Source organism: Monodon monoceros, unplaced genomic scaffold, assembly GCF_005190385.1.
Source record: "Monodon monoceros isolate NGI ecotype Baffin Bay Population unplaced genomic scaffold, NGI_Narwhal_1 Super_Scaffold_6, whole genome shotgun sequence".
NCBI lineage: Eukaryota > Metazoa > Chordata > Mammalia > Artiodactyla > Monodontidae > Monodon > Monodon monoceros.
The window spans coordinates 67,283,620-67,309,674 of NW_021703783.1; the positions used below are offsets into that span (position 1 = coordinate 67,283,620).

Below are 26,055 nucleotides of genomic sequence, written 5' to 3' on the forward strand. Positions count from 1 at the left end.
TAGAAAAGTAGTACTGGCAGAGTTGAATTCCTCTTCTAAACCCTGAAGTTTTCAGAGATGCCAAGATTGCAGCAGATCTTCCTTTAATTATCACAGAATCTTCATTATCTTTACAACATATCTAGTTTTTTGTATAAGCAACTTAACTGGGTTTCTGTCACTCACAACCACAGAGTCCTAACTATAAAAATACACAATCTGGACCACATGCTATCTGAGCACTCTCATTTTCTATTGATTTATGTTTGTGTATTTTATTCCCCAAATAAGACTGAAAATTTAATGGAGGAGGGGAGAGGGTGATGCTTCATACATGATTCTGCAAATATTAACACAGTAAATAATACATAATTGTTGAATAAATACGTTAACAGATCACTAATTTAGCAAAGCTTTGAAAATAAAGCAAATTTAAAATCTTTATATATAATTATGGATTTTTAAATAATAAATATTTATAAATCAATTTAAATGTTTTTCTCAAAATAAACTTATAATATTTGACCACAGTAGTCTTATAGCCCAATGTTACCATTTTGCAGATGAAAGATATAGGCCCCAAAGTGATGAAACTTGACGAAGATCACAGTGTTGATATGTGGCAATCTTCTCAACCTTATCCAGACAAGAGGCAAAAAAAAAAAAAAAAAAGCTTTATAGTATTTGCTTGGAATATCCAAGCAAAAGTAATTCAATGAGTTAAATTAGATAAAATTACTTAGTCATCTTTATCAGTGTCATTGCTTTCATTTACTTAAAGCTTCCTTTATTTATATTTATTGTTTCTGCTTTTAACAACAAATTTCCCAGGAATTAAAATTCTAGTCACTATAAAAAAATAGATTTCTTTCTTTTTTATGTGTTTATGTTTGTCCAACAGAGAGTAAATCAATAGTAAAGAAGAGAGTGAGTCTGTCAATATGACACTCCAGGATATGTAATTGATTCTTAAGCTTTTGACATTTGCCCTAAATTTATACTGAGCATCATCCATCAAGACTTCTTAAAGATTTTTTTCTTTATTAGAAATAAACAGTGAAAGTTGATGTGAATCAGTCTTACAAAATTTTCTCTGAGATAAGCTTCTCACAGAGTACTTAGAAATGAAATATTTCAGAAATATTCATGAATGTTTTAAAGTTGAAAAAAATTCCAAATCAGATAAAGAGCGTGTGAAATTTAAAAGGGCAAAATTCTTTATTTTTTCAGTAAAAAATATTATCTCCTTTAAGAAAACTAGTTTAAGCTGTTTATATGAAAATTTCATCAGTAAAATTAGGGATGAATTTTATCTGTTTAATTTAGTATCTGCAAAAAAAAACACCTACTTTGTTTTACTTATACACCACATCTAATTTTTCAGTAAAACATTCACCACACATCAAAGTATACCCCAGATGTGGTCACTTCTCACCATCTCCACTGCTATCACCTTCATTCAAGCCACCATTTCCCACCTGAATTGTTTCAGTGGATTTTTACTGTCCTGTATACCCCACCTCCAGTGTTCTCTTTTACATACAATATCCATAGGGACCCTATTAAAACATTGCTTTGATTTTGTCCCTCCTATATCTTCCCAGTTTACCCAGAGAAATGGTAACCTTTATGATGGCCTACCAGGCTGACACAGTCTAGCAGTTTCCTCTCTGATTTCCCGTTACTGAATCCTCCTTGCCATGCTTCCAACCATCCTCTCTTCCTTTCTGTTCTGCGAACACATCATGCATGCCCACAATGCAGTTTATGCACTCTCTCTTCCCTCTGAAGTGCTCTGCACCCTGTTATTTATACATCTTGATTATTTCCTTCTTCAAGCATCTGCACAAATCTCAACTGTTCAGGGAGACCTGGATTGACCATTGTACATAAAATTAGCCGCACTTCTGTAACATGCTTTGCTTTCTCATAGCAAGTTACGCTAGCTAAATGTTGAATATTTTTTTATCTCCATTAACTACAGTACCAGCTGAATGAGAGCAGGGACATTGTTTTGTTCACTGACATATCCTCAGAAACAAGTAAGGGTTCAAAAATATTTACAGGATGAAAGAATAGATAAATAAAGAATGAATGAATGAATGGAGTAGCAGCATCTAAAATCTATAGTGAGGGGCTTCCCTGGTGGCACAGTGGTTAGGAATCCACCTGCCGATGCAGGGGACACGGGTTCAAGCTCTGGTCCAGGAAGATCCCACATGCCACGGAGCAACTAAGCCCATGCGCCACAACTACTGAGCCTGCGCTCTAGAGTCCATGAGCCACAACTATTGAAGTCCACACACCTAGAGCCCGTGCTCCGCAACAAGAGAAGCCACTGCAATGAGAAGCCCGAGCACCACAACGAAGAGTAGCCCCCGCTTGCTGCAACTAGAGAAAGCCCACACACAGCAACAAAGACCCAACACAGCGAAAAGTAAACAAAATAAAATAAACAATAAATAAATAAGTAAAATCTATAGTGAGGCATTTAAGAAATTTTTAATTGTTTCTAACTATTTTCATTACTTCCATCATTTTCATTTCAAAGTTTGTGGGTTTTATTCTAAATAATTTGGACAAATTCTACAATTGGAGTTAGATTCATGACTTTAAGGTAAATATGACATATTTCTTCCAGGTTAGTGCTTGAGGACATACCCTTCCTAATTTGAGCCTTCAGATAAGACCACCTTGATTACAGTCTTGTGAGAGCTTTTGAAGGAGAGGACCCAGCTCAGCTGTTTCTAGGAAACTGTGAAATAATAAATTTGTGTTGTTTCTAGGCTGCTAAGCTTTGAGATAATTTGTTATGTACCAATAGATAAATAATCAGATTAGGTAATTTTGCATGAATTTATCCATGCATAGAACTTGAAATATAAGTTTTTCTGGTGTTTTCTAAAGACATATTTTCTTCTTTTGGCAGTGCAGCAATTTATCATTAGCAAAGTATAGTTTCTTCATCATCCAGGCATCATCACCCAGATCTAAGAATAATCAAAACTTTTTGAAAACTTTTTCAGTTTTTTTAGTATAAAGGAGATGTTAGAGAAATTATTCCATCATATATTATACGTAAAGGTTAAATATGCTCTGATTTATTTATTGTCCTCAGTTTGTTTTCCACATATTCTATTCTATTGTTTCTAAGAGAAGTTGCTTATCTGTGGAACTTTCCATTTCCTATCTCTTGTAGAGCCTTTTTGATTGTTTATTCTGTTTTTGTTTTTGGCACATCTCTGAGATTATTCTTTGACTACATAATCTCTCACCTAGTTTTATGACCACTTTTTTTCTTTGTGAGTCACTACTGTTTTCTTTCGATTTACTGGATGTTTTTCCCTTCACAGTGATATATTAGCATTTCTTCTTTTGCTTTATGTAATTAAGAACTTGTATTCAAACAAGACAAAGCAAAACAAACTACAACTAAAACAAACAAACAAGCAAAAACGCCACAAAGACTACCAAGACTTTAGGGGATACTATTATACTTCAACAAAATCACCTCAGCACATTTGTGTTACAACACAATAGCAGATCATTTGTAAAAACAAGAAACTCAAGAACAGCTTTTTTAAAGGAAAAATAATTGAATATAGCTAAAGTTAATAGAATTTATAAGTCACAAAACCAGCATCATTAACCTAGAATTTCTGTCTCTAAACCTTCATGAAAGAAGTAGGTGGTCAATATCTTGACTAGGAAGAGAATCATGGGATCAAATAAAATATGCTCAGTTTTCAACAGGTGAGGATTGAAAACAGAGAGAATCTTATTAATTTAAGATAGTTGCATCCTAGAAAGAAAGCAATTACTGTGCCCTTTTCTCCTATTTGTGAGTTACACTGCATCTGTATATAATTAAATGTTTACTGTAATCTGACCTAAACCCTTCATCTCATTAGATTCCTGAAAGAAAACTACTGTATCCTCCCCATCCCCTGCCCATCATTTAGTAATATGTGTTTCTGTGTATAACTACACCCTGGAGCTTAATTATGTCTTAAGTATTGTGTCTTAATTATGTCTTAAGTATAATGCAAATCAAATTATTATTTGTCCTTGGAAGTCCATCAGATGTAAGGAAATAAGAAAAGGAAAACAGCAGAATGACTTTTCAGTCCTAAACAACAACAAACATCCTACTTACTTTCTTTTTTCAAGTTATTTTCTGCACAGGAACTAGCTCTCAATTCAGTAGATGCATTCTATTGTAAATTATTAACATCCTGATGACATGCATGTTCAAGTGTTAGTTTGAGCCAAATGAAATTGCAGATTTCTTAAGTGAAAAATTGTTTAATAGCAGTAACTTTATATTGCTTAACCTAGCAGGATACCTGATTTTCAATTATTCTTTTAAGAAATGTTAACCTACGTTTGGGTTATTATTCACTTGAAAGGAGCTATTTGTTTCCCACATTGTTTTTAAAATCCATTGAACACCTTTGCATATGAGATTTTATCTTTTCCAAACTCATTTATAATCATACTTTTCAGCATATTCCAGACTTGAAACAACACAATATTATATATAACACCAACTAGATTACCTCTTGACCCAGGTGTGGACCTGTGCTGGTGTAGGTTTACATTTGTGTTTCAGTTGTCTGTAATTTTCTATGAGAACATAAATCAGCCTTTTAAAGCCAGGATTGAATTTCTCTTGTGATCAGTGGAACATTTGGTCAAGCTGATTTTTTTTTAAATTACAGATATAGAATATGCTCACTGTAAAAAACTTAGTATGTATAATTGGACCAAATGGAAAAAATGAAAACCAATTTCTACATAGAATACCTAGGTTACTATTCTGATGTATGCTCTTCTAGTTTTTCTTCCCCTATATTATATTTACATAAATCAGCATATGCACTTGTATCGTATATTTTGTGTATGTGCGTGTATGTATATACAATTGCATAGAAAAAAATAAATGGTTGGTGAGCCTGTTAACATGTTCTCTTTATGAATTCTTATTACTGTAGTATCTTCTACTCCTCTGCATCTATGGACATTTTGAGGCAAACACTCACCTATTCTCTCACATTGTTTTAGAAACATGAGTATTTGTAGATTCCTATAACACAAGTACACAAAAGTGTGCTTCGACTCATGTAAAATCAAACATAATAGAAATGAAGCTTTGTCTACTAAGTTAAAGACAAAATAGAAATTAGCTGGCTACTTAATTCAATAAATAAAGTAAAAGTAGAAAAATTCCCAAATAATTTAATTACTTCTCAATGAATGTGAAAAAAACAATTGTTAAGACTACAGTTTAATTTGGACTAGGCAAACCAGTGTTTCCCAAAATGCTTCATAAAATGCTACTTTAGTGGATCATTTTTAGGTGTAATCGAAAATACGGAGTTCAGAAACCAAATAATTTTGGACATATTCAGTTATCTTAAGTGAAGCAGGTTATTTGTTGTTGTTGTTTGTTATTGTGTATTTTTGTTTGTTCTTAACACAGATATTCTCAGATCTTCTAATATGCTAATATACATTGCAAATATCCAATAATAGAAAGTAGGATACAATATTTTCCCAAATTTTGGGCCATGGAACTCCTCCACTTCTTTTATTTAGAAGAACTGACAAGGGTTTCAATGAACAATTCCTGACAAATGCTTGTGTACAAATATCAGAAATGATTTTCCTTGAATGTTTAGCACGTTGTTTCTTTTAGCAGCCTCTATTTAGTGGTCTATGTAAACTAGATTAGAAGCCTTGTGCAAATTTTCTAACTTGATAGCCTCACATGCCTTTAAACTCTTTAATTTCAGTGATCTTTACCTTTCTGACTCTTTAGTCCCCAAGGTATTTGGATGTTAATTTCCACGGCTTAATCTTAAACTCTGAAATATTTTTCTTTTATCACCTCCTCTATTCTTTCACTTCTTTACTTGACTGAACAAATTCCCAATTACTAGACACCGGTATTTCAATGCACCTCTTCCTTTTTTCTTCCTCTTTGGTTTTATGAATATAACCAGTCACAGCTCTTCTTAAAGTCATTATAAGGGATAGCCAAGGCTTAAGGCCACTGCTCTGTGAATTTTCTCTTAGTTATAGAAACTAATTTTTCAATTCTAACAATACCTCAAAATCAGCAAATCAGAACCTTTATTTTTTAATCTACTCTTGGTTCTACTAAGTCCCAATCAATTTACAATTTTATATACCTTTTGTCTCCTTCCTCAACCGTAACCCAAAGTTTCAAACACTTTCCTACAGTTAATACTGCTGAATATCTCTCCTGTCTTTCCCTTTGTAATCCCAAGAGCAGCCACCATTTAGTACCTCATTCGCTCCTAGCTACACTTTTGCAATAGCATCTATTCCGTGTGTCCTTCCAGAATAATAGTCTCAAAAAGGTTTTGATCATGTTATAGCCAATTTATTGACTATTTAAATTAAATACAAGCAAATGCAACATTTATATATCACTTTTGCCAAGTCTATTTCCTTTAGCCAGGCTAGACTGGCTCAGATCTCTTGTTCATTTGTTAATCTTTGTATTCCTTTGCTTATGCTTTTTCTCTCTACCTACAGCTTTCTAAGTCCTTCAGGGTCCAAAATAAGATCTTTGACATCATGCCCTTAGTTTCAAATCTGACTATATTATCATGGGAAATTTGCTTATCCTCTTTTAGCCTCAGTTTTGTTTTGTTTTTTTAATCTGTATGTTTGAAGTGATAATATCTATCTCACCCTTGTGCAGTTGAAATGAGATAATGATTGCAAAATCCCTTGTTAAATATAGATCCTCAAAAATGTTAGGTTCCTTTCCTAACTGATTTTTGCTTCCATATAGGTTTTCTTTAAAATTCTGTCATGTTACTTTTTATCATAATTATCACTTCCACTCTTTCATGGCTGTATGTCTTGCTTCTTCAGTAAGCTCTTAGAGACTGCACCCATCTTGAATCATACTTCTTTTGTCTCCACCACAGTATATAACATGTATTATATTCATTGTTAGGATCATCAAATATTAGTTGAATGGATTTTGCTATATAAGTTATAAAATCTTCTATTGAAGTACAAACTAAAATCTTGAAAATTTAAATTGTGAAGGATTTCATGTGAGCTCCTAATCTGTAGATGATGAAAAAAAGTCATCTAACTTTTGGTATTTAAAAAGAAAACACAAAAGGGAGGAAGGAAGAGAGGGAGGAAGGGAGAAAGAGAAGAACAATTAAAATCTGGTTTTTGAAAAACAAAATGTATATACAGTTTAAGATGAGAAACTGATATGAAAGAGCTAGAAAACGAGTTTTATTCTCTGCCTAGAACATTAACAGCATGGTAATGCTTGGAGGAAAATACTTTGATATGCCTTAGTTTCAGCAACTCTAAAATGCAGGTAAATTCACTTTTAACTCTCTTCCATGTGAGTTATGATGGTAGGACAATATCATATGTGGAAATGTTTTGAGACTTTTGGAAAGTTTCAAAGAACTGCTATATATAAAGTGAGATCATCATTGTGTATACTGTAAATATTGTATAGATGTGTTTCTTACAGATTTATAATATTAATTTATTCTTATAACTTCTTATTAGTCGTGATTTCATATTTACATGGCATTCATTATACCTGATATGATGTACTCTTTCTTCCCTGACTCTCTTGATGAATGTGCTCCCTGAAGTTCAGGTGTCTCCAAGTTCAGGTGTCTCCAAGTTCAGCTGTTTCACCCATCCCTAAAGGCTGTGTGTACTAAGTATCTAAAGCTCAAGATGTTTTTTTATAATTAGAGTACAGTAAGCTCTCAATTATCTATGATAGTGGGTTACTGGGAGAGCCTATATAAACATATTGGTTTGGAGATTTGTCACTTTGAGTAAACTTTCCCAGGGTGTCCCCTGGGAGTGGCAGAAAGGGTAGGGTGAGAGGAACAGGCAGGCTGACTCCTCACAATGACTGGAGCTCCAGAGGGTGGCTCAACAGATAACTTCTGGAATGTCCCTGTGTCATTCCACCCTCGAGGATGAGAAGACTGACAAAGCTGAGAGCCTCTAGCAACAAACATTTGTTGAGCAAACGAGTGAGTGAGAGGATTGACTTGGTGTGGCTCCAGCAGGGGAGAGGTCTCTTCTTTTACTTCCATCCCAAGTTTGGAGTAAATAAATGCATGCTCTAAAGAAAGACTGTGGTACTGCAAACTCTTATCTCAGGAAGCTAGACTTCCATGAGAGACATTTCTGTCATATGTTCTGTAAAATATATTCACGGCAACAAGGCAACAAATAATAACGAAATATTTTTAAATCAATGCTAAATATGGAATATTACTTCTTTAAAGATTGTACAATATTTATGACATTCAGAAACAATATTTCTGGGACTTCCCTGGTGGCACGGTGGTTGAGAGTCTGCCTGCTGGTGCAGGGGACATGGGTTCAAGCCCTGGTCTGGGAAGATCCCACATGCCGCGGAGCGGCTGGGCCCGAGCACCACAACTACTGAGCCTGCGCTCTAGAGCCCACGAGCCACAGCTACTGAGCCTGCATGCCGCAACTACTGAGGCCTGCACACCTAGAGCCCATGCTCCACAGCAAGAGAGTCCACCGCAATGAGAGGCCCATGCACCTCAGCGAAGAGTAGCCCCCTGCTCGCCACAACTAGAGAGGGCCTGCACGCAGCAGTGAGGACCCAGCGCAGCCAAAAACATAAATAAATAAATAAATTTATGAAAAAACAAAACAAATCAATATTTCTTCTGTTCCTTTGGAAACTGCTGTTGATTTTCTGTAGTAGATACATTGAAAATTGTAAACTGTTTATTGAGACGGGAGAAGGTGCACGCCTTCTAATCGTACAACCAGTTGTCGAATGATTGATTCATTTGAATTCAACCAATATTCATGAAATACTTGTCAGTTCCAGGCATTTTCTAGTTACTAAGGATGAAAAGGTAAACAAGATACTTCACCTGTCCATTTGTTGCTTCTGTGGGTACGTTGGTATGAGTTGCAGAGAGATTTGATCCCAGGCTCTAACTCTTCCAAGGCTACATGACACTTTTCTATCAGTTCTGTTTTGTTTTTTTTTCCAAAGAAGGAAATGACACTAAGATAAATATTCTTAGACTGTTATAATTGGGACAGTAAGTGTTACATAAACACAGACTGCGAATAATCCACTTTCCTAAAGGCAACATGTGGAAAGAGAACTCTATTGGGAATTCAAAGGTCTGAATCTCAGTTATAATTCCACCATTAACTATCTATAAAACTTCAGCTGTCTGGAACTCTGTAATATGAGATGTTTGGACTACATGGACCCTTAAAGTTGTCTCAGACTCTAACTGCAATTAGACCATAATAAAAGAAAGATGGGATTTTTGAGAACTACATGGATGACAAAAAGCAATGGGACATGGAATATGAGGATTTGGTAGAGTGAAGAGTTTAAGGAGGTTCTGAGGATTCCAATTTGGGTAACCTGTGTCTGGGTAAAAGTTTTAGAGAGGTTAGTTAACTGCTAGCTCCTTCAAAATACAGGCGAACTGAGGAGAAAGCAGCAGCCAGGATGATTCATATATTTGACAATTGAACACTAATTGCCTAAGAAAACTATAATCAATCTTTTTTTTTTCCTTTCCCTGACTTGTGTGATCTTGTTCTACCCATCTAGGAAAATTCCACTGGCATATGCATAAAAACTCATTACTCACTTAGCATGGAGTAAGCATACACTCTTCAAGCCTCATTTAATTTGTGTCTACAAGGAATGATGAATGCTCAGCATGGGCTCTAATTATGATTTTAAGATAGTGGAGTAAAGCATAAAATAGTGACCACCCATGATCCTAGCTAATGGTGGTATTAAGTACAATAAGGTAGAGACAGAGACTTACAGAGCCAGTTTCAGCCAAGCTTCCATGGTGACTGAGGCCTACAAAGAGTGCTTGTAAAAGTCTATTTGTAATGACACAGCACTGCATCAAGGCTTTAAAGTATTTAACTCTCATCACACCCTCTAACTGCATTATATACGGAAAGTTGCTTATTTATTTATGTGTGTATATGTGAAAAGCTGAAAGATTTTAGTTCAAAATAAGTAGATCATTTTATCTTTTTATAGTATTTTGGGATTCTTCATCCTGAATCATTATCATTGATATTTTGGTTATAATGTAATAGCCATGTAATTTTTTTCCTATACTATTTTTATCACTTGTATCTCCAAATATTAATTGCTAAAAAAATCTTTTTAAAAACTGTATCATCGAGATAGAGGTCAGAGCTGTTCTCTTTCCAGTTGTATCATAAACATCATCTAATTCCTCACGTGCCAAAGTTACAAATTGCCTTCTCTCTAGCTCAGCTTAAGTGAAGTAACATTAGAGGAAGATGGTCAGCAATCCCCTGCTTCCTTTGGAAACTGGGATCTTGATTATGTCTTTCTCGATGTTGTCTGTTATGAAATAATAGTTGTAAGGTAAAATGTACTATACATAGAATAATGCATATTTGCTCAATAATGTTTTTTGAGAAATAAAAGAAACACTTCATGTGATAGCATCTTTAGCCAAAAATTATATCACTTTCTTATTCTGTTATAACAGGAGTGTAGGTCTGTCTTCCTGTTAAGAGCTCCTAAATTGTTCTAAGTCACGAAGCATTAGAAATTATGACTCCTTCTTATGTATATAAAATGCCGGTTTTCATAAAAAGTATTTATGAACTTGATCTCTATCTTGAAAAAAAACAGAGAATGTAAACATTCCGCACCTCTCTTTTGTAATAACTTGATTCCTTAACAATTAAATATTACTGGAAATTAATTTTTCCTGAAAAGCAGTCAGATGTTTTTGACAAATCGTCATTTGGTGTCTGAGAGATAGTCTTCACGACACATAAGTTACTCACACCAACATCTCTTAACTTTGAAAATTCCATGGTCTATTCTAAGATTCTTGGAAATTTTTGCTGCCTTTAACTGTCTGTTCTGTGAATAGACAATCCCTTCATAATTTGTCTCAATGACCAGATATGGTGCAACTTTATCTTATTTTTATTAAAATTTTGGTTGTTGCTTCAAATTCAGTATAAACATGTAGTTATTATATTTCATTTCATTGCTCTATTTCTGTCTTTTTCTTCCACACAAAAATTTTTAATTTTCATGCTGGATTGTAGTCAAGTATGTAAAGTGAATTTTTATGATGTAGCACAAACTGTATAAATAAATACATAGCTGAAATGGCAATGGGATGAATAGATAGACACTGTAAATAATCCCCAAAAACTCACAGCAAAAACTACAGCATAACCTACTCTTCAACCTGGTGGGCATTTAAATTTTTTGACAAATAAAATGATGCATACTTCTTTTATTACCCTTAGCATATTAAAAAGTAATAAGATCAAGAATATATTGTTATAATAATACTTGCTATAATAATAAAAGCCTACTTATGTCAAGTGCCATGCTAGGTATTTTTTTTAATTAATTTTTATTGGAGTATGGTGACTTTACAATGCATGCTAGGTATTTTTCATGCTACATCACTTATCCTTAAATTATTACAAAAAGTCAGATATTATTATCTCTGTTTTCTAGTTGAGGAAATTCAGGCATGAAATGCTTGAATAACTTAACTAAACTCATGTAGGAAAAAAGGCTGGAATCCAAATTGAACTGAATAGATCTGGCTTCTTGAATAAAAAGTGTCTTAGCTATTTTGTAGAAGAAATCATATTTAATTTAAGCCCGTAAAACACAACACTTTTGGATAGTTTATTATTCTTAATATGCAAGCCTACTTACTGGCCTGTTTGAGGAAAAAAGTATAAGACACATCAAAAATATCTGCAGTACTTATATGGCAACAGTAGTCCACACAATAGTCTAATTTCTTCTATCATTTTTGCCTCAGAATAAGCACTATTTAAAAAATGAGACAATAAGGCTTCTGTCCTTGGGCACCTGCCATCTCTGGAGCTAACTTTTAACAACTGTCTGTTTCCAGATTTCCTTTGGCTTCTGACCCTAGAACTGTTTCTGTCTTTCCCAAGCCAGTGACCTCTCTTGGTCATTTTGAGAATTCTTGCACTTCACATCCTTTCATTTTTGCTTGGTAAAGCCTTCAGTTACTCACCATCTCTGTTAGAATTAATAAACTGCAATTGAATGTCATTGCTTTGGAAACATTCAGGTAGCTATTTTAAAGCACAAAAGTTGCCATCTAGACCTCCTCAGTCAAATTCTCCAGGGTGAAATTTAGGAATCTCTATTTTTAACAAGAACTCTTTGTGATTCTGTTGTGGAGACAGCTTTGGGAATTACTGCAGAAAGCTTCATGGCTCAGAATGGCCAAAAAAGTTAAATTTCCAACCCAGGGCATGTTCCTCCCTAGTTTGACCTACTTTTGAATTATAAATCCCGGTTAGCATTACCACCCTTCATCCCGGGAAATTGCTGTTCCTCTCAATATTTGACATTTGTCATGTTATAATCCTTTGGAAGATGACCTCAGGAGTGAGTGGTGTGGGTGAATGCTGAAAAGGGGATATATAGCCTTCCTGTCCATCTTTGAGCTCTTTCCCCTTAAGGTAATTTATCTTTTCTGTCAATACTTGAAAAGCAAAAAAATTATTGGCAATCACTGTGTCAGATAGCTGCACTTACTAGAGGAGTGATTCATGAAACTCGTATACATAAAATGTAACGCTAATAAGCTTTTCAAAATCTTAGTTTCAGTTCTGAAATGGTATAAAACTTTCTCCACTGTCTTGTGTGGAGTATGACGAATGCTACTTAGAGTGAAAAATAAACTTTAAAAATAGGATTCAGAATGGAAAAACCTTACCTTGAATATGCATCTGTATAAGTGCCAGTGTATTTGTGCTGAGTGATAGACAGTTATGATATAATCTTTCCAAGATATTTAAATTATACAATGGAAATAATTAATTTATAGAAAGGGAAAGAAGTAGTGTTCATTTTGAATATAGTATGTAAGCGTATTTTACTCAAGGATAGAAGTTTCACTTTTTTTCATTACTTACAATAATAGTTAACATTTACAGAACAACTTTTATGTTCAAGGAACTGTGCTAGCCCTTTGAGTTATGAATCTGATTTTACTAACACTTTTTTTTGGTGAATACTAGGTGCTAATCTCTATTAGACACTAGAGCAATATAAAAATAAATAATACAGGCTCTTTTCCTCTCCATCTCTATTTCCAGCATAGTTTTTCTGTTCTGGAAACACAAATGATGTTCTTTTTTCCTGGCCATATATTGTTTAGCTAATGTAACCATGACTTTTTTGTCTATCAGGACTGGTACTAACAGCCCTACAGCCCTGCCCTGACTAATTTGGAAAGAAATGATAAGAGTGAAAATGTTGGGAGAGGCAGAGTTTTGAGTTTTAACTCCTCTTTTGTCAGTTAGTGGGCTACTTTAATTTAACCTTGTGTAGACTCTGCCAGAGATAAAAAAGAGAATAGAGCCAAGAACAATAAATGTATATCTAACATGTGTTGTGCATGTACCAAATCCATTGAATACATTACCTTACATAACTTAACCTAGCTTAAAAAAAAACCTTAAGGATTATCTAATTTATTTTTTAACTTTTCTTTTTCTTAAAGCTTTTAATTTGTTATTAGTCCTAAAACTATGATAAATATCATAGTTTGTGTGTGTTTTCACAAAACTTTGCATATGTTTTTTCACAAACTTTGGAATATATATTTTTTAAATTATTTTATAGGTAGGTATCTGACATCCTGGGATTCAAATGGTTTGCTTACAGCACTCAGGCTTTCTGTTCCCAGTTGGTTGACCTTGTCATTACTCATCACTCTCTAGCTGTTTGGTGTTCATGAAGGTCTCTGGAAAGCCTCAGCAAAGAAATGAGTCAGAGGGGTATTCTATTTTATACAAAAAACATTTTTAATGTGTTTAAATTATAAATATTATATATATATATGTATTATATATACATATATATATATGAAGCATATTGTGCCCCAAATTATCACTTTAATATAAAAACCCAGCAAAAATTATGCATCTTTTTTTTTTTTGATTTTTATATGATTTGCTTTCTGGTATGCATGGGTTTTTTTAAAACAGGGTTGGTCTATATACATTTTTAATTCCTTTCTTTTAAACTAGAATTTCACTGTTGTATGGTCTTATAAACATCAGAATTAATATTTATAAATTTCTCACACAAATAATACCTCAGAATTTACCTAATAATTTGTCTATTATTGGACTTTTAAATTGTTATTATTCATAAAACTATAAAACCTAAATGCATATGTGTTTTCATAACTTTTGGAATACTTTCTTGCCATTCATTATGAACAATAGGAGTACTGACTGAAAGCTGTGAATAATTGAGAGTTGTTGATAGATACCAATATTCGCAAGTTACTTTCCAATGTTAGTTATCGCAATTGCCTTAAGTAAATCTAGGTGACTAGCAGGCCATTTCATTTACAGTTGACCCTTGAACAACATGTGGGTCAGGAGCACGGACCCCCAAAAGTTGAAAAATCTGTGTATAACCTCACAGTCTGCTCTCTGCTATCCACAGTTCCATATCCTCTGATTCAACCAACCATGGACCATGTAGTACTGCAGTACATATTTAATGAAAAAAATCTGCATGTAAGTGTAGTGGACCTGTGCAGTTCAAACCAGTGTTGGTCAAGAGTCAACTGTATTCTACTTCCAAAGTGAGAAGTTCTTCAGTAATCTGAGTGGTGGGGCCCGTACATGGTAATAGCACAAAGTCTAATAAAATACACAGCCAAATCAATGGAATGGTATAGGAAGTCCAGAAATAGACCCCAAATACATACCAGAGATTGGTTCACCAAAGAAAGGTGGGACAAATTTATTTGGTAAGTGATGTGGGATAACTGGTAACTATCAAAAAAAACTCTTTCTACTTCTGAACATTGTAACAAACTGAATTTCAGATAGTTCAAATGTTTAAAAGTAAAACATAAAACATAGTATAAAAAAGACATGATAGAAACTTATTTTTAAAATTACTTATCACGCAATGGAAAGGCCTTTTTAAGAATAACCAAAAACAAGAAAAAAACCCTCATGTGTTATTAATGAGAAAAATCCATAAATTCAAATTCAAAAACATTTTTGCATTCAAATAAAATAAAAAAGACAAACAGCACACACCGTGGGAGGGAGGAGTACATTTCCAACTCAGTTCTTAAAGAGTTAATTTCCATAAAGAATAACCAGCAATGTTTGTTAAATTTTAAAAAATCCATTTGTCACTCTTTGACACATTTCTACATCTAGTAATCTAGCCTCACAGAAATGCATTGATGGGATAATAGTAAATGATTGTTTATAATAGTAAATGATTGGGAGACACAGAAATGCCCATCAAAAGAGGAGTGGTGAAATAAAATTATGATAATTGATATAGTGAAATTCCCTGCTGCCATCAAACAGAATAAGGAATCTCTACATGAATAATGTAGGAATATATATGTATAGATCTGTATATGCATAGATTATCTCTAGAACAATAAATAACAGTGATATTTCTGAGGAGGATATCTGGGTAATTAGGCCATGGGACAGAAGGGAGACTTACTTTTCATGGTGCACATTTTTTGAGTAGTTTGAGTTATAGTAATAATAATTTGAATATCATGTGTCTATTTTACTTGAAAATAAATTCAGTGGTATTACACATGCATTATATATACATATGAAATGTAAGGAAAGACTTAGTCTTTTGTAAAAAGGTGTCTGATATTTCTATTTAGGAAAAATATAATATTTAAGTTGCTTTTTTTAAAATATGAAGGTAATCATTTAGTTTTTCACTTCCTGATATGGAACTATTAATTATGAAACCTACAAATTGTGATTCTCAATTCCAACAATTGTTGAAAACACAAATTAATGCTAGATTAACAAAATGACTATTGTATGTTTTCTCTCACTATTGAGATACACTGGCTAAGAAAATAGTGTTAACTTATTTCTATGTGTCATTACTGAACATTATATACAGTCTTTTAATAGAGTAATTTCATGGTCATTTATAGAAGGAGCAAATGAGTTTCCTTAATTTTCAAATGATTTAGTTATCAAAGACAGTCAAAATTAAAGGCCTATTTTGAGAAATAAGGGTAGTGACAAACTGAATAATAGCAAGTAAGATTTACACTTGAGTATTTTTACATTAAAATGGATTTCATTCTAGAAAGCAACATACCAGGCCATAAAACCAGCTATCCAATGTAAAAGTGAGGACATACTTTCATGACAAATTGAAACAAATATGTATGAAACCTAACAAAAAGTTTTGTTAGATCTTTTTTCTATATATATTGTCATGAAACAATATCTGATCTTAATTTGTGTGAGTTAGCTCAGCAATTATATAATTTCAAGTGATACAAAATTTATTTTTAATATAGCCAAGTAACACACCCAGAAAAACAAACAATATCTCATGAAAGAATACAACCATTCCTTTTATTATTCTGGATCAGTTACACTTGAAGAAATTATTTGTACTTTATATTTGTCATATCAGGTTATTAAACCAATCAGGTAGTATGAAATGAAATAGCCTAATATTTAAAAGAAATCTATGTTAAAAGGTTTTCCTTTGTCACTAGAAAAATATTTTAAATCAAACAATAATCCTACTTAGAAAAATTATGAAATGCAGCCACAGAAATATATTTTGTCATGTACAATAGGTGTTTAAATAAATATAAAAATAAAATTTCAATGGATTAGAATAGCTTCTGCACGCTGAGAGGCCATTTATGTTTTTAATTAAAAAGAAAATAAAATAGATATTTTTAAAAGAGACTTTGAAGTTATTTTGTGTGTCTACCACTTAAAATCTAGTTCTATAAAATATAATTTTTCTTACATGCAAGGGATGCAGAGGAAAATACCATAATTTAACCATTGAGGGGCTTTAAAAAAAGACAATATTTCCATTGTTTTAAATCAGCAACTCTGTGAATTAAAAGTAAAATAGAAAATTGACACTACTTTAAAATTTTTTCATAATAACCCTAAGATTTAGTGCTTTCCCCAAAGAATATATAAGTAGAATTACTGTTAATATTTTGTCTTCTAAAGTGCATATTTCTGTATAAAATGCACAAGCATCATTTACCATGTATGGAAATAACTTTTTTAACAGGTTACAATCTTCTAAAATTTAGCAATTCAATTCCAAAACTGAGTAGGGGCAAAGAGGTTGTTGTAGGGAATAAGGTCAACAAGATAGAAGACAAAGTAATACAATCAAAAATACATTGGGGGAGGGAAGTTAGATAAGTACATAAATAAACATAAGCTAAGCTAGAATATAAATGTTCCTCTATGAAAAATACACTGAAATATTTGTGGGTTCAGAGATTTACAACAGGTTGAATGGAACAATATATGCTTTATAGAAGAGATAACATGTTAAAAACCTGAAATGGGTGGGATTTCAGTGTATAGCAGATGGAGGAAAAAGACATTGCAAGTGGGAGGATGAACAAGGCACAGTCCATGAAAATCTGTCTTGTTATAGGAAAGATTAGTCAGCTTTGGTTTGCTACTTCTAGCTGCATATAGCAATTTCATAGTTAACCTGTCAGGTTACTCAAGAATTTATAAACATTTTATTTTAAAGCCTCTATAAATAATTAAAACATTAAGGTTTCTATCAAGTTATAAATTCATAATATAAATTCTCACTTAATTTGATAAAGAATAGCTCAGTATCCAGAGATGAGTGCATCGTATTTTAGTATTTTTATTTGTATTATTACTCTAAATTAGAGATTCACCATGGTAACTGATGATTTAATATTGTAATGAATCAAAAGCACAAATACATTTGTATATAACTAAAGAAAAAATAGAAATTCTAATGTGAATTTAAAACTTGATGGTCTTGCTTTCTGACAAGAGTTTTTAACATTATCTACTCTAAAAATATAGAATTGGCCCCTAGAATGCATCACTGTGCTTAACTGTATAAAGGCAGACATTAATGCAGTTTCTAAAATGAAATTATCTGTCTAGTCCTGTTTCTTATCAGAACCTCTTTTGAATTCAGATAATTAATCAAATTATATAGCAGATAACAATGTTCTTTTCATTATTTTCTCACTAAAGAGTAATACAAAGAGATTACTTTCACTTTAGAAAAACATTACGATTGGTTTATCTTTGATGATGATCTTCTGAGTTTAATCCCCAGTAGTGAACAATAAATATCTCAATAGCTTACCATAGTGCTGAATGATTTAATGGGATAATAGGCAAATAAACTTCCCTTTCTCAGATGACTATTCAATTCCCTTCTTATTTCTTTTAAATTAAACCCATGTTAGTGTTATTACTTACTGTTTATCACCTTAGTTTCCCTAGAATGGAAATTCCTACTTTTCTTACCATCCAACTTCAAATGAGGCCTTCAGCAATATCTTGGCATGAAAAATAATAACATTAGATGTTCTCCAAAGTGAAATATTAAGAAAGTTCTAAATATCTTCCCAAAGATAGGTGAAATCTGGGGGATGGAGAAATTTTAAAATGGATTAGGAAACTGAGTTAAAACATACACTACAGTAAACATAAGGATAAAAGGGAAGAAATGAGAAATACTGGGAATCTTAACCAATATCCACATATTAAAACTAAGTAAAATAATATTTCTACTTACATGTGCACTGACATATGGGAAAGGTGTTAGCTAAAGAAAAAATAAACTGCAGCTGTATTCATTGAACAGTACAATAAAACAAACTGTTTTCAATATGATATCTGTTCAATAGCAAGAAATAAAGAAGGGAAAGAAGCAGGAGAGAAGAGAGAGAAAGAGAAAGGAACTTCCTAACTAAAAATGAAGCAAAACCAAGCCTCTTCTGGCACTGTAATGACTGTCAGTCAAGATAGGATCTAAATAATCTATTCAATTTGTTGAATATTTACTATCACGCTTGAGGGTGGGGTAGAGAGTAGAGCTAGCACTTTTTTTTTTTTTCAGTTTGCACCTTAGATGAAGTACTACAAAGATAATCTGAATTATAGTGTAGCAGAATAAAAGATTTTTGTCCATATTAGGTCCTATCTATATGTTCAGAGACAAAATGCTAATATTAATACTTATGGCACATAGAACTCTATTTTACCCACACGAAGGACCCCAAGTTGCATCCCTTCAACCTTTGTAGATAAGGTATAATCTAACAGGACTAGGACCCTGTGATTTTCTCTGTAACCCACGCCATATCTCATTCAAGGAATGAAACTGCACAGACCATTGGTCTGACCAAAGTTTTGCATATCAGAGAGAGAAAGCACATACATATCCCTTAATAATTTTAGGCTTCTGTACTCCTCTCTGATCCACTGCTGGTATTTGTACATGTCCCAATAGCAACCCTTCCCACTTCCTGTCATCTAGGCCTAACAGGTAGAGGGGTTCAGGAAGTAACAGAGATGATACACATTCTAAATATCAATGAAAAGAATCAGAATTTGAATTAATACAGTTACAATATAGTAGCTGTCATGTACTTTACAGATTATAAAATTCCAATGATACATTGTTGAAAAATATATAACAGTACATTTTAATTTTACTTGTTCATGTGTATAGTTTCAATATATTGACTAATATCAAGAATTAGTTTGCAGTTTGAATAAATCATTTCTCACAGAAGCTATGAGATGATAATTCCCATCAAATTATTTCTCTGTTATATATCTGCAAGCTATTTGTGCTGCATTCTTAATAAAGAGTTCATTGTTTGAACTTGCAATAATTAGGTCACACTGGAACTCTTAAATCAAGAACAAACTTACAAAATTCTCTAGTTTTTATTAACTACCGAACACTTTAACATGATTTACATTTTTTTGCAGAATGGAATATTTAACGTTTCCTACTAAATTAAACAAACGCGAACATTAAAGTAGGTCAGACAGAAGCCATTCAAATTATGTTGACAACAGCACCATATCTCCTACAGTTGTTTCTGAGTCCTGACTGTGGTTAGAGCTGATACCAGTGTCCGAGTCTGTGTCATTTGAATACATGTTAAATACTCTTTGAGTAAAAGGAGGAACCTCCCCACTGCTGGTAGGGACCTCAGATTCCTTTCCTCTGTTTTCTTTTAGCTGGCATTCATCTTTGTTGCTAATATGAAGGGAATTGAACTCCTTGGCCAGGAGCTCATATTCTTTAGCTTTCATCTGAAGCAATGAGTCACTGTATTTAATCTCTTTCTGGATGCCACTCAAGTAAGAGTGGATTTTCAAACCAGCTTTCATGCTTTTCTCCAAATCACACTTAACACTTTCTAAATTAGAGCCTTCAAGTTCACTTGCAGCTGCCCCTTCCGCATCTTCATTTATCTCTGTGCAAATACTTTTTACCTCTTGTTCTATTTCGGCAGAGAGCTTATCAATGAGCTTTCTATAATATGTTAGTCGTTCCTCCAGCTGTACAATTCCATCACTTTCTCTCAGGTCCTCCAGAATCTGGTTTTCATCATACTCCAAGCCTAGTTTTTGCTCAACTTCACCGAAACTGGGCATCAAATATGCATCCTGGACATAATTTTCTCCATCATTTTCTACCCGGTTGAGGTGAAATTTAGCTTCACACTTTTCAATTTCCAGATCCAGCTCTTTCATTCTCTTGACTTGTTGATGAATAGTGTGATCCTGGGAAATAATCAGATGAACTAATGTCTCCATACTATCTCGCTCTTGGGAAACTGTGTCCTGCTTAATTTTAGCCAGTTTCCGGAAAGTTTTTCTGACTATTCTCTTTTGCTTATCTGGTGGTAACGTCTTCATGTACTTTGCTGGGCTGAGCTCCCACAGTTTTTCTGTGTTTTGCATTACTTTGGCTTCAGCTGTCCGCCACAAGGGAGCTGGAAGAAAAGCATCTGCTTTAACCAAAACAAACTGCATATTAGGCTGCTCATCCCCCCATGCTTTCCAAAGCTTCAGGATTCTTGTTAGTGGGGGAAGAACCCGTTCAGAGCCTCTCCACTTTTCTATGATGCAGTAATCACTGGGCTTCCCAAGAAGAAATCGTTTCTCTCCAAACGTAGTCTCGTGTTCCTCAAGCAAAGCCTGGATGATGTCAGCAGAGGTGGTGCGTTTGGTTAGCCCACAGACAATCTTCTCTTCTTGGCAAACCCAAACCACAATTTCTTTCTCTTCTGAATCCATGTCTTTAGTTGGAGATCTGAAAGAAAAACAAAGTACATTATATTACTGTCATCACCTGTGTAAACTCAGAAAGATGATTTAACTTTAATACCCTTTCTAGATTTTACCATTAATGAGAGATGGATTTTGAGGTTGAGACTACATGAGAATCAGAAGTTTTATGGCAAGAAAAAAAAAGTTAAGACCATGAAAGATATCTTAATTTCCTTTTTAATTCCTAGTGGGCTCTGGAAAGAGCAAATTGTCATCAAAGACAACAGAGGCTATTTTATCTTTAGAAGTCAGCCACAATATAACTACAGTTAGAACTGGCAGAGTTAAGACAAGAATCAAAGTGGAGATTAATGAGAAGTAGAATAAGACTGTTTTGCTGGAGCCTTAGGACTGGGGAATAACCATGGAAGCATAAGTAGGATGTTATTAAAGTCATAGAGCTGAAAATAGTCCATTACTGAAATTAGTGATTATTTAATTCTACGAGTATTTATTGTATGCCAACCATGTGCCAGACATATCAGAAGATGCTAAACATACAGCAATAAGCAAGGGAGACAAGGACACAGACATAAATGTGTAATTAATATAATATCAGATAGTGGCAAATGCTAGGAAGAAAATTAAACTGAATGAAGGGACAGAGAATTACTTAAGGAGAGGTCTAGTTTATTTAAAGAGCTTAGGAGAGACTTCTCTAAGAAGGTGACGTTTGAATAGGAACATAAATTCACACAGTTAGCAGTGACGCAAGTGAAGATTCAACCCAAGGAAGAAAGCTGGCTCCAGAGTATACTTCTAACAGATACACTATAAAAACAAGTTTGATGGTTTAGACGTGTGGATTAAATTGGAAAAACATCATTAACTACTTCTAAAAGAGGAACTTCATAACATAAATTCGCTTTTGATAGCAATGGAACCATAGCACCTCATTAGAGCACCCAACTGGTCAAGGAAGGACTTTTCCCAATGGTCGGCCATGGAGAAAAGTATGTGGAAATGTGTTACCTTCTGTGCCTTTTTCTTATTAATCTTGTTCCTGCTTCGATGCAGTAATAAAGGATTTTGACTGGCCTGGATGCCTCCCTTAGCTGACAAAACTCTCATGTATATAAAAGCCCTACTGCTATCTCCTTAGAGTAATTCCTACGTCCTGTTCCATTTTCTGGCTCGGGAAACATCAGTTCTGGGTCTGTAGCTAAGGATGACACATGAGTTATAAAGGCTTCAGCTCTACACTGCAGCTGTGAAGACTGGGAAGCAGGGATCAGGGAGTCCCTATGTATACTAGAATAATAATAAGGACATACATGACAATTCCCCAATACTTCCAGGATCCCCGCTGTAATTGGCATTCTCTTGTTTTAGAAGGAGCAAGTTCTTATATATTACAGCTTCCACTAGAGATCTGCTAGTTTTCAGCTCATGTGGATTATGTAACACTGACAGTCATTATGCACAATCAAGAAAGATATTATTATTTCCATATGACATATGAGAAAATTAGTGCCTTTATTAATAGCCTCACAGTCCAACGGGTTCCAAACCCCTTTTTTAAAAAAGTCTACTCTAAACGTCCTTGTATTTTCTTGAGTCAGTTATTTTCTAAATATTTTGAGGAATTTTTACAACCATCATTCAAACCAGATAATTTTCAAAAACTTCTGCCACTTGACTGAGCATGTTTAAAAGTAATGACCATTCTTTATTGAATGTAGGCAATAAATCTTCCATACCTAGTATAAACTTCATCATGTTTAATTCTACTTTGTAGCAGGCTTAGGATTTTGAAAACTGTGTTTATTTTATAGTATGGCTCCAATTGAGTTTCTATTCATTCATTCATTTGACAAATATTTGCCAAGCACCTCCTCTGTGTTTGACACTGTCATGGAAATGTGGATCATAGAAAGACCTGTATGATTTATTAGACAGTATCCCTGGCTAATTGTGGGAAACACTGCTTGGGTTGGGAAGGAAACACTTACGTGTCAGTTCTAATGCTGTTTCTTATTACATCAGCAGTTCCTAAATGTTAGACTGATGACCCCTGGTATTATTTCATTAAAAAAATTAGAAATATATAAAAGATGCAAAATAAATATTAAAAATAAACCAATTTAGGAATCTTATAGAATCACTACTTTTTCAAAATAATTGTTTTCATTTGGTCCCAGATCCATGTAAACCTAGTCATCTGATATAAGTAAGGAATTTAATTCTAGAGCTGGGACCAAATAAAATGCTCCCTTCCCCACCTTTGAAAATTTACTATCTAGTATAAGTAATGACATCCCCAAACACATATATAACAAAGGTTAAAAATACAAACTTACACTAGATAATTTGGTTTGTTATGTAATATAATGTAACAAACTTCTTACCTAATGATTCAAATTTAGCAGTTGAGACATATAACCTCCAATTCTAATGCAACAAAATAAAAATAAACACATCCATTGCATGACTTAGTGTTTGTTTTGTTTTGCTCTGCTTTGCTTCTGTGTATGTTTATTGGAAGGAAGGGATAAAGATTTTTACTGGATCTTAAACTTCCCAGAGAACATACTATAACCACGTAAAGACTGAAAAATCATAAAGCTTTAATTCATATAATCGCATATTCCAATAATTTACTTCTAGTTTCTATTTTTATCCGTGTTTTAGTTCCATTTATAAATAACTTCATTGTTGATCTGATTAATATTTTTTTTCTTTTCATATTTTACCTTTGCTCACTCAATGTTACTTAATGGTGCAAATTAAATTTTTTTCTGTATATTGGAATATGTTTGTTGATAATTACTATTTCCAATCCAACAAAGTTACTTTTATTTTAGAAATTTCTTGGCTTGCAGCATTCTTGATTTTACTTATGTACATGGTAGTTACTAATATCATCCCCATTTTACAGATAAGGCAACTGAGATAAAGACAGGGTAAGTAACTTGCCTAAAGTCACAAAGCTAGAAAGTAGAAATGTTCCTTCCAACTCTGGCTTTAGATGTTAACCTACAACTAATCCCTGAAAATAAATTACAATAGCCATTATGACTACCCACTCAAAAATATTTCCCAATTTGTGAACTGATGACATTTCAAATGTGATTTTTTTTAATTACTTGAAACTCAGTGCATTTTTCCTATAAAATTAAAATTCCACCTTATATAATCAATGAAATCCCCATTTTGAATGCTTTTAGGTAAAGTATAAATTTGGTTCCTTCAACTCTATCATTCTTTTCTTTTTGAATACCCAGTATAAAGGCAAGTATTGAGAGAGTCCCATGTATCTGATTCTGTAATATTAAAGGAGTAGAGACAAAGAGATTCTCAGCAGATGTAAGGTTAACATGGATGGAGGTTGCAGGAGTGGTTCTCTCTAGATACTATTGGAGAAAGTAACAGCAGGTGGACATTGAGATAGGAGGCTATATAGGAATATGATAGCTGTTCACAAGTATAGGTTATTTACAGTGCAACTGGCTACAAATTGGGAACTGCTTGGATTAGAGAATTCAAAATTTATAACTTCTGTGTTACATTATAGGGTAAAAGCATTTACATAAAAATACTACGTTAATCAAAATAAAGTAACTACCACACTGACATTTAATTCACACCAGTTTAAATTTTTAGGTTAATTTGCTAAATGTTCATGTATACAATTCAAAAGTAGATATGAAAGTTGATAAGCCAGAATTTAATCAGGTCATGGTTTCATATAGCAAGGATATTTTCTTTAACATCCGCTTCAGGGAGGCAGAAACAAAGGAGACATAAAATGTTTTAAAATGCCTTGCATAATGTTACGTAGGGTACCTCAAATTTTGCTTATGATCAAAACACACAAAAACCAATAAAGCTTAAGAAATTTTACCATGAAATAGTATTAACAATTGAATAAGATTATGGCTGTGTTTTGTCTTGATTTGAACTAGTTTGTTTATTTCAAGAATGGTTCATAAGAAAAGAGAAAATGCTCTTGATATCTAAACTGTGACTCCCACCAACACATAACTGTTGTACCCAATCATCTTTAACTACTCTTTAGTCATTGGAAACTGAATTAAAAGTAATTTGAAACACTGTTCAACAGGTTTTACTACACATTCTAAATATATATTATACTACATCTATGATTATGTAGTATACATTATGACATTTCTCATGCACATACTTTTAAAAACTGTGTATGTATTTAAACACTTCATTAATTTGATAATATTAATATATCCTAAGATGCTCATGGAAGAATTGTCTTGTTGCTTAGCATGCTCTGTTTAATTTATTTTAAAATAGTTTATAATCACAAAATATGTTTGAAAATTATTTACATATACAGAAGAAAATAAAAAAACATTCATAATGCTACAGTATCCATTTTTTTTTTTTTTTTTTTGCTGTACGTGGGCCTCTCACTGCTGTGGCCTCTCCCATTGTGGAGCACAGGCTCCGGACGCGCAGGCTCAGCGGCCATGGCTCACGGGCCCAGCCGCTCCGCGGCATGTGGGATCTTCCCGGGCCCGGGCACGAACCCGCGTCCCCTGCATCGGCGGGCGGACTCTCAACCACTGCGCCACCAGGGAAGCCCTACAGTATCCATTTTTATCTAATGCTTTAAATTCTTTTTTTTTCCCTCTGAAACATTAACAAGATTTATTTGTGAAGATTTGCAAAATAGATATGGTGGGAACAATCCTTGATATTTTAAAATATGATTTCATCTTAACTATCACTAATTCATTTTGAATTCTGATAAATCATTTTTTTCCTACTCCCCTGTACCCTTCACTGTAATACTGCAGTATATATATATCTGACTCACATTTCTCACAA

At 33.5% G+C, this 26,055-nt stretch overlaps 1 protein-coding gene across 2 annotated transcripts in view; it reads right to left on the reverse strand.

Annotated features, from left to right (window-relative positions):
* Nucleotides 1–17,923: 17,923 nt before the first annotated feature.
* RASSF9 (Ras association domain family member 9) overlaps nucleotides 17,924–26,055 on the reverse strand; it is an 89,985-nt gene continuing 81,853 nt past the window's right edge. For both annotated transcript variants that reach the window (XM_029204092.1, XM_029204093.1), the window contains one exon: nucleotides 17,924–21,235. In XM_029204092.1, the coding sequence (XP_029059925.1) occupies nucleotides 19,975–21,235 (1,261 nt within the window). In that variant the 3' untranslated portion in view covers nucleotides 17,924–19,974. The remainder of the gene's footprint in view (nucleotides 21,236–26,055) is intronic.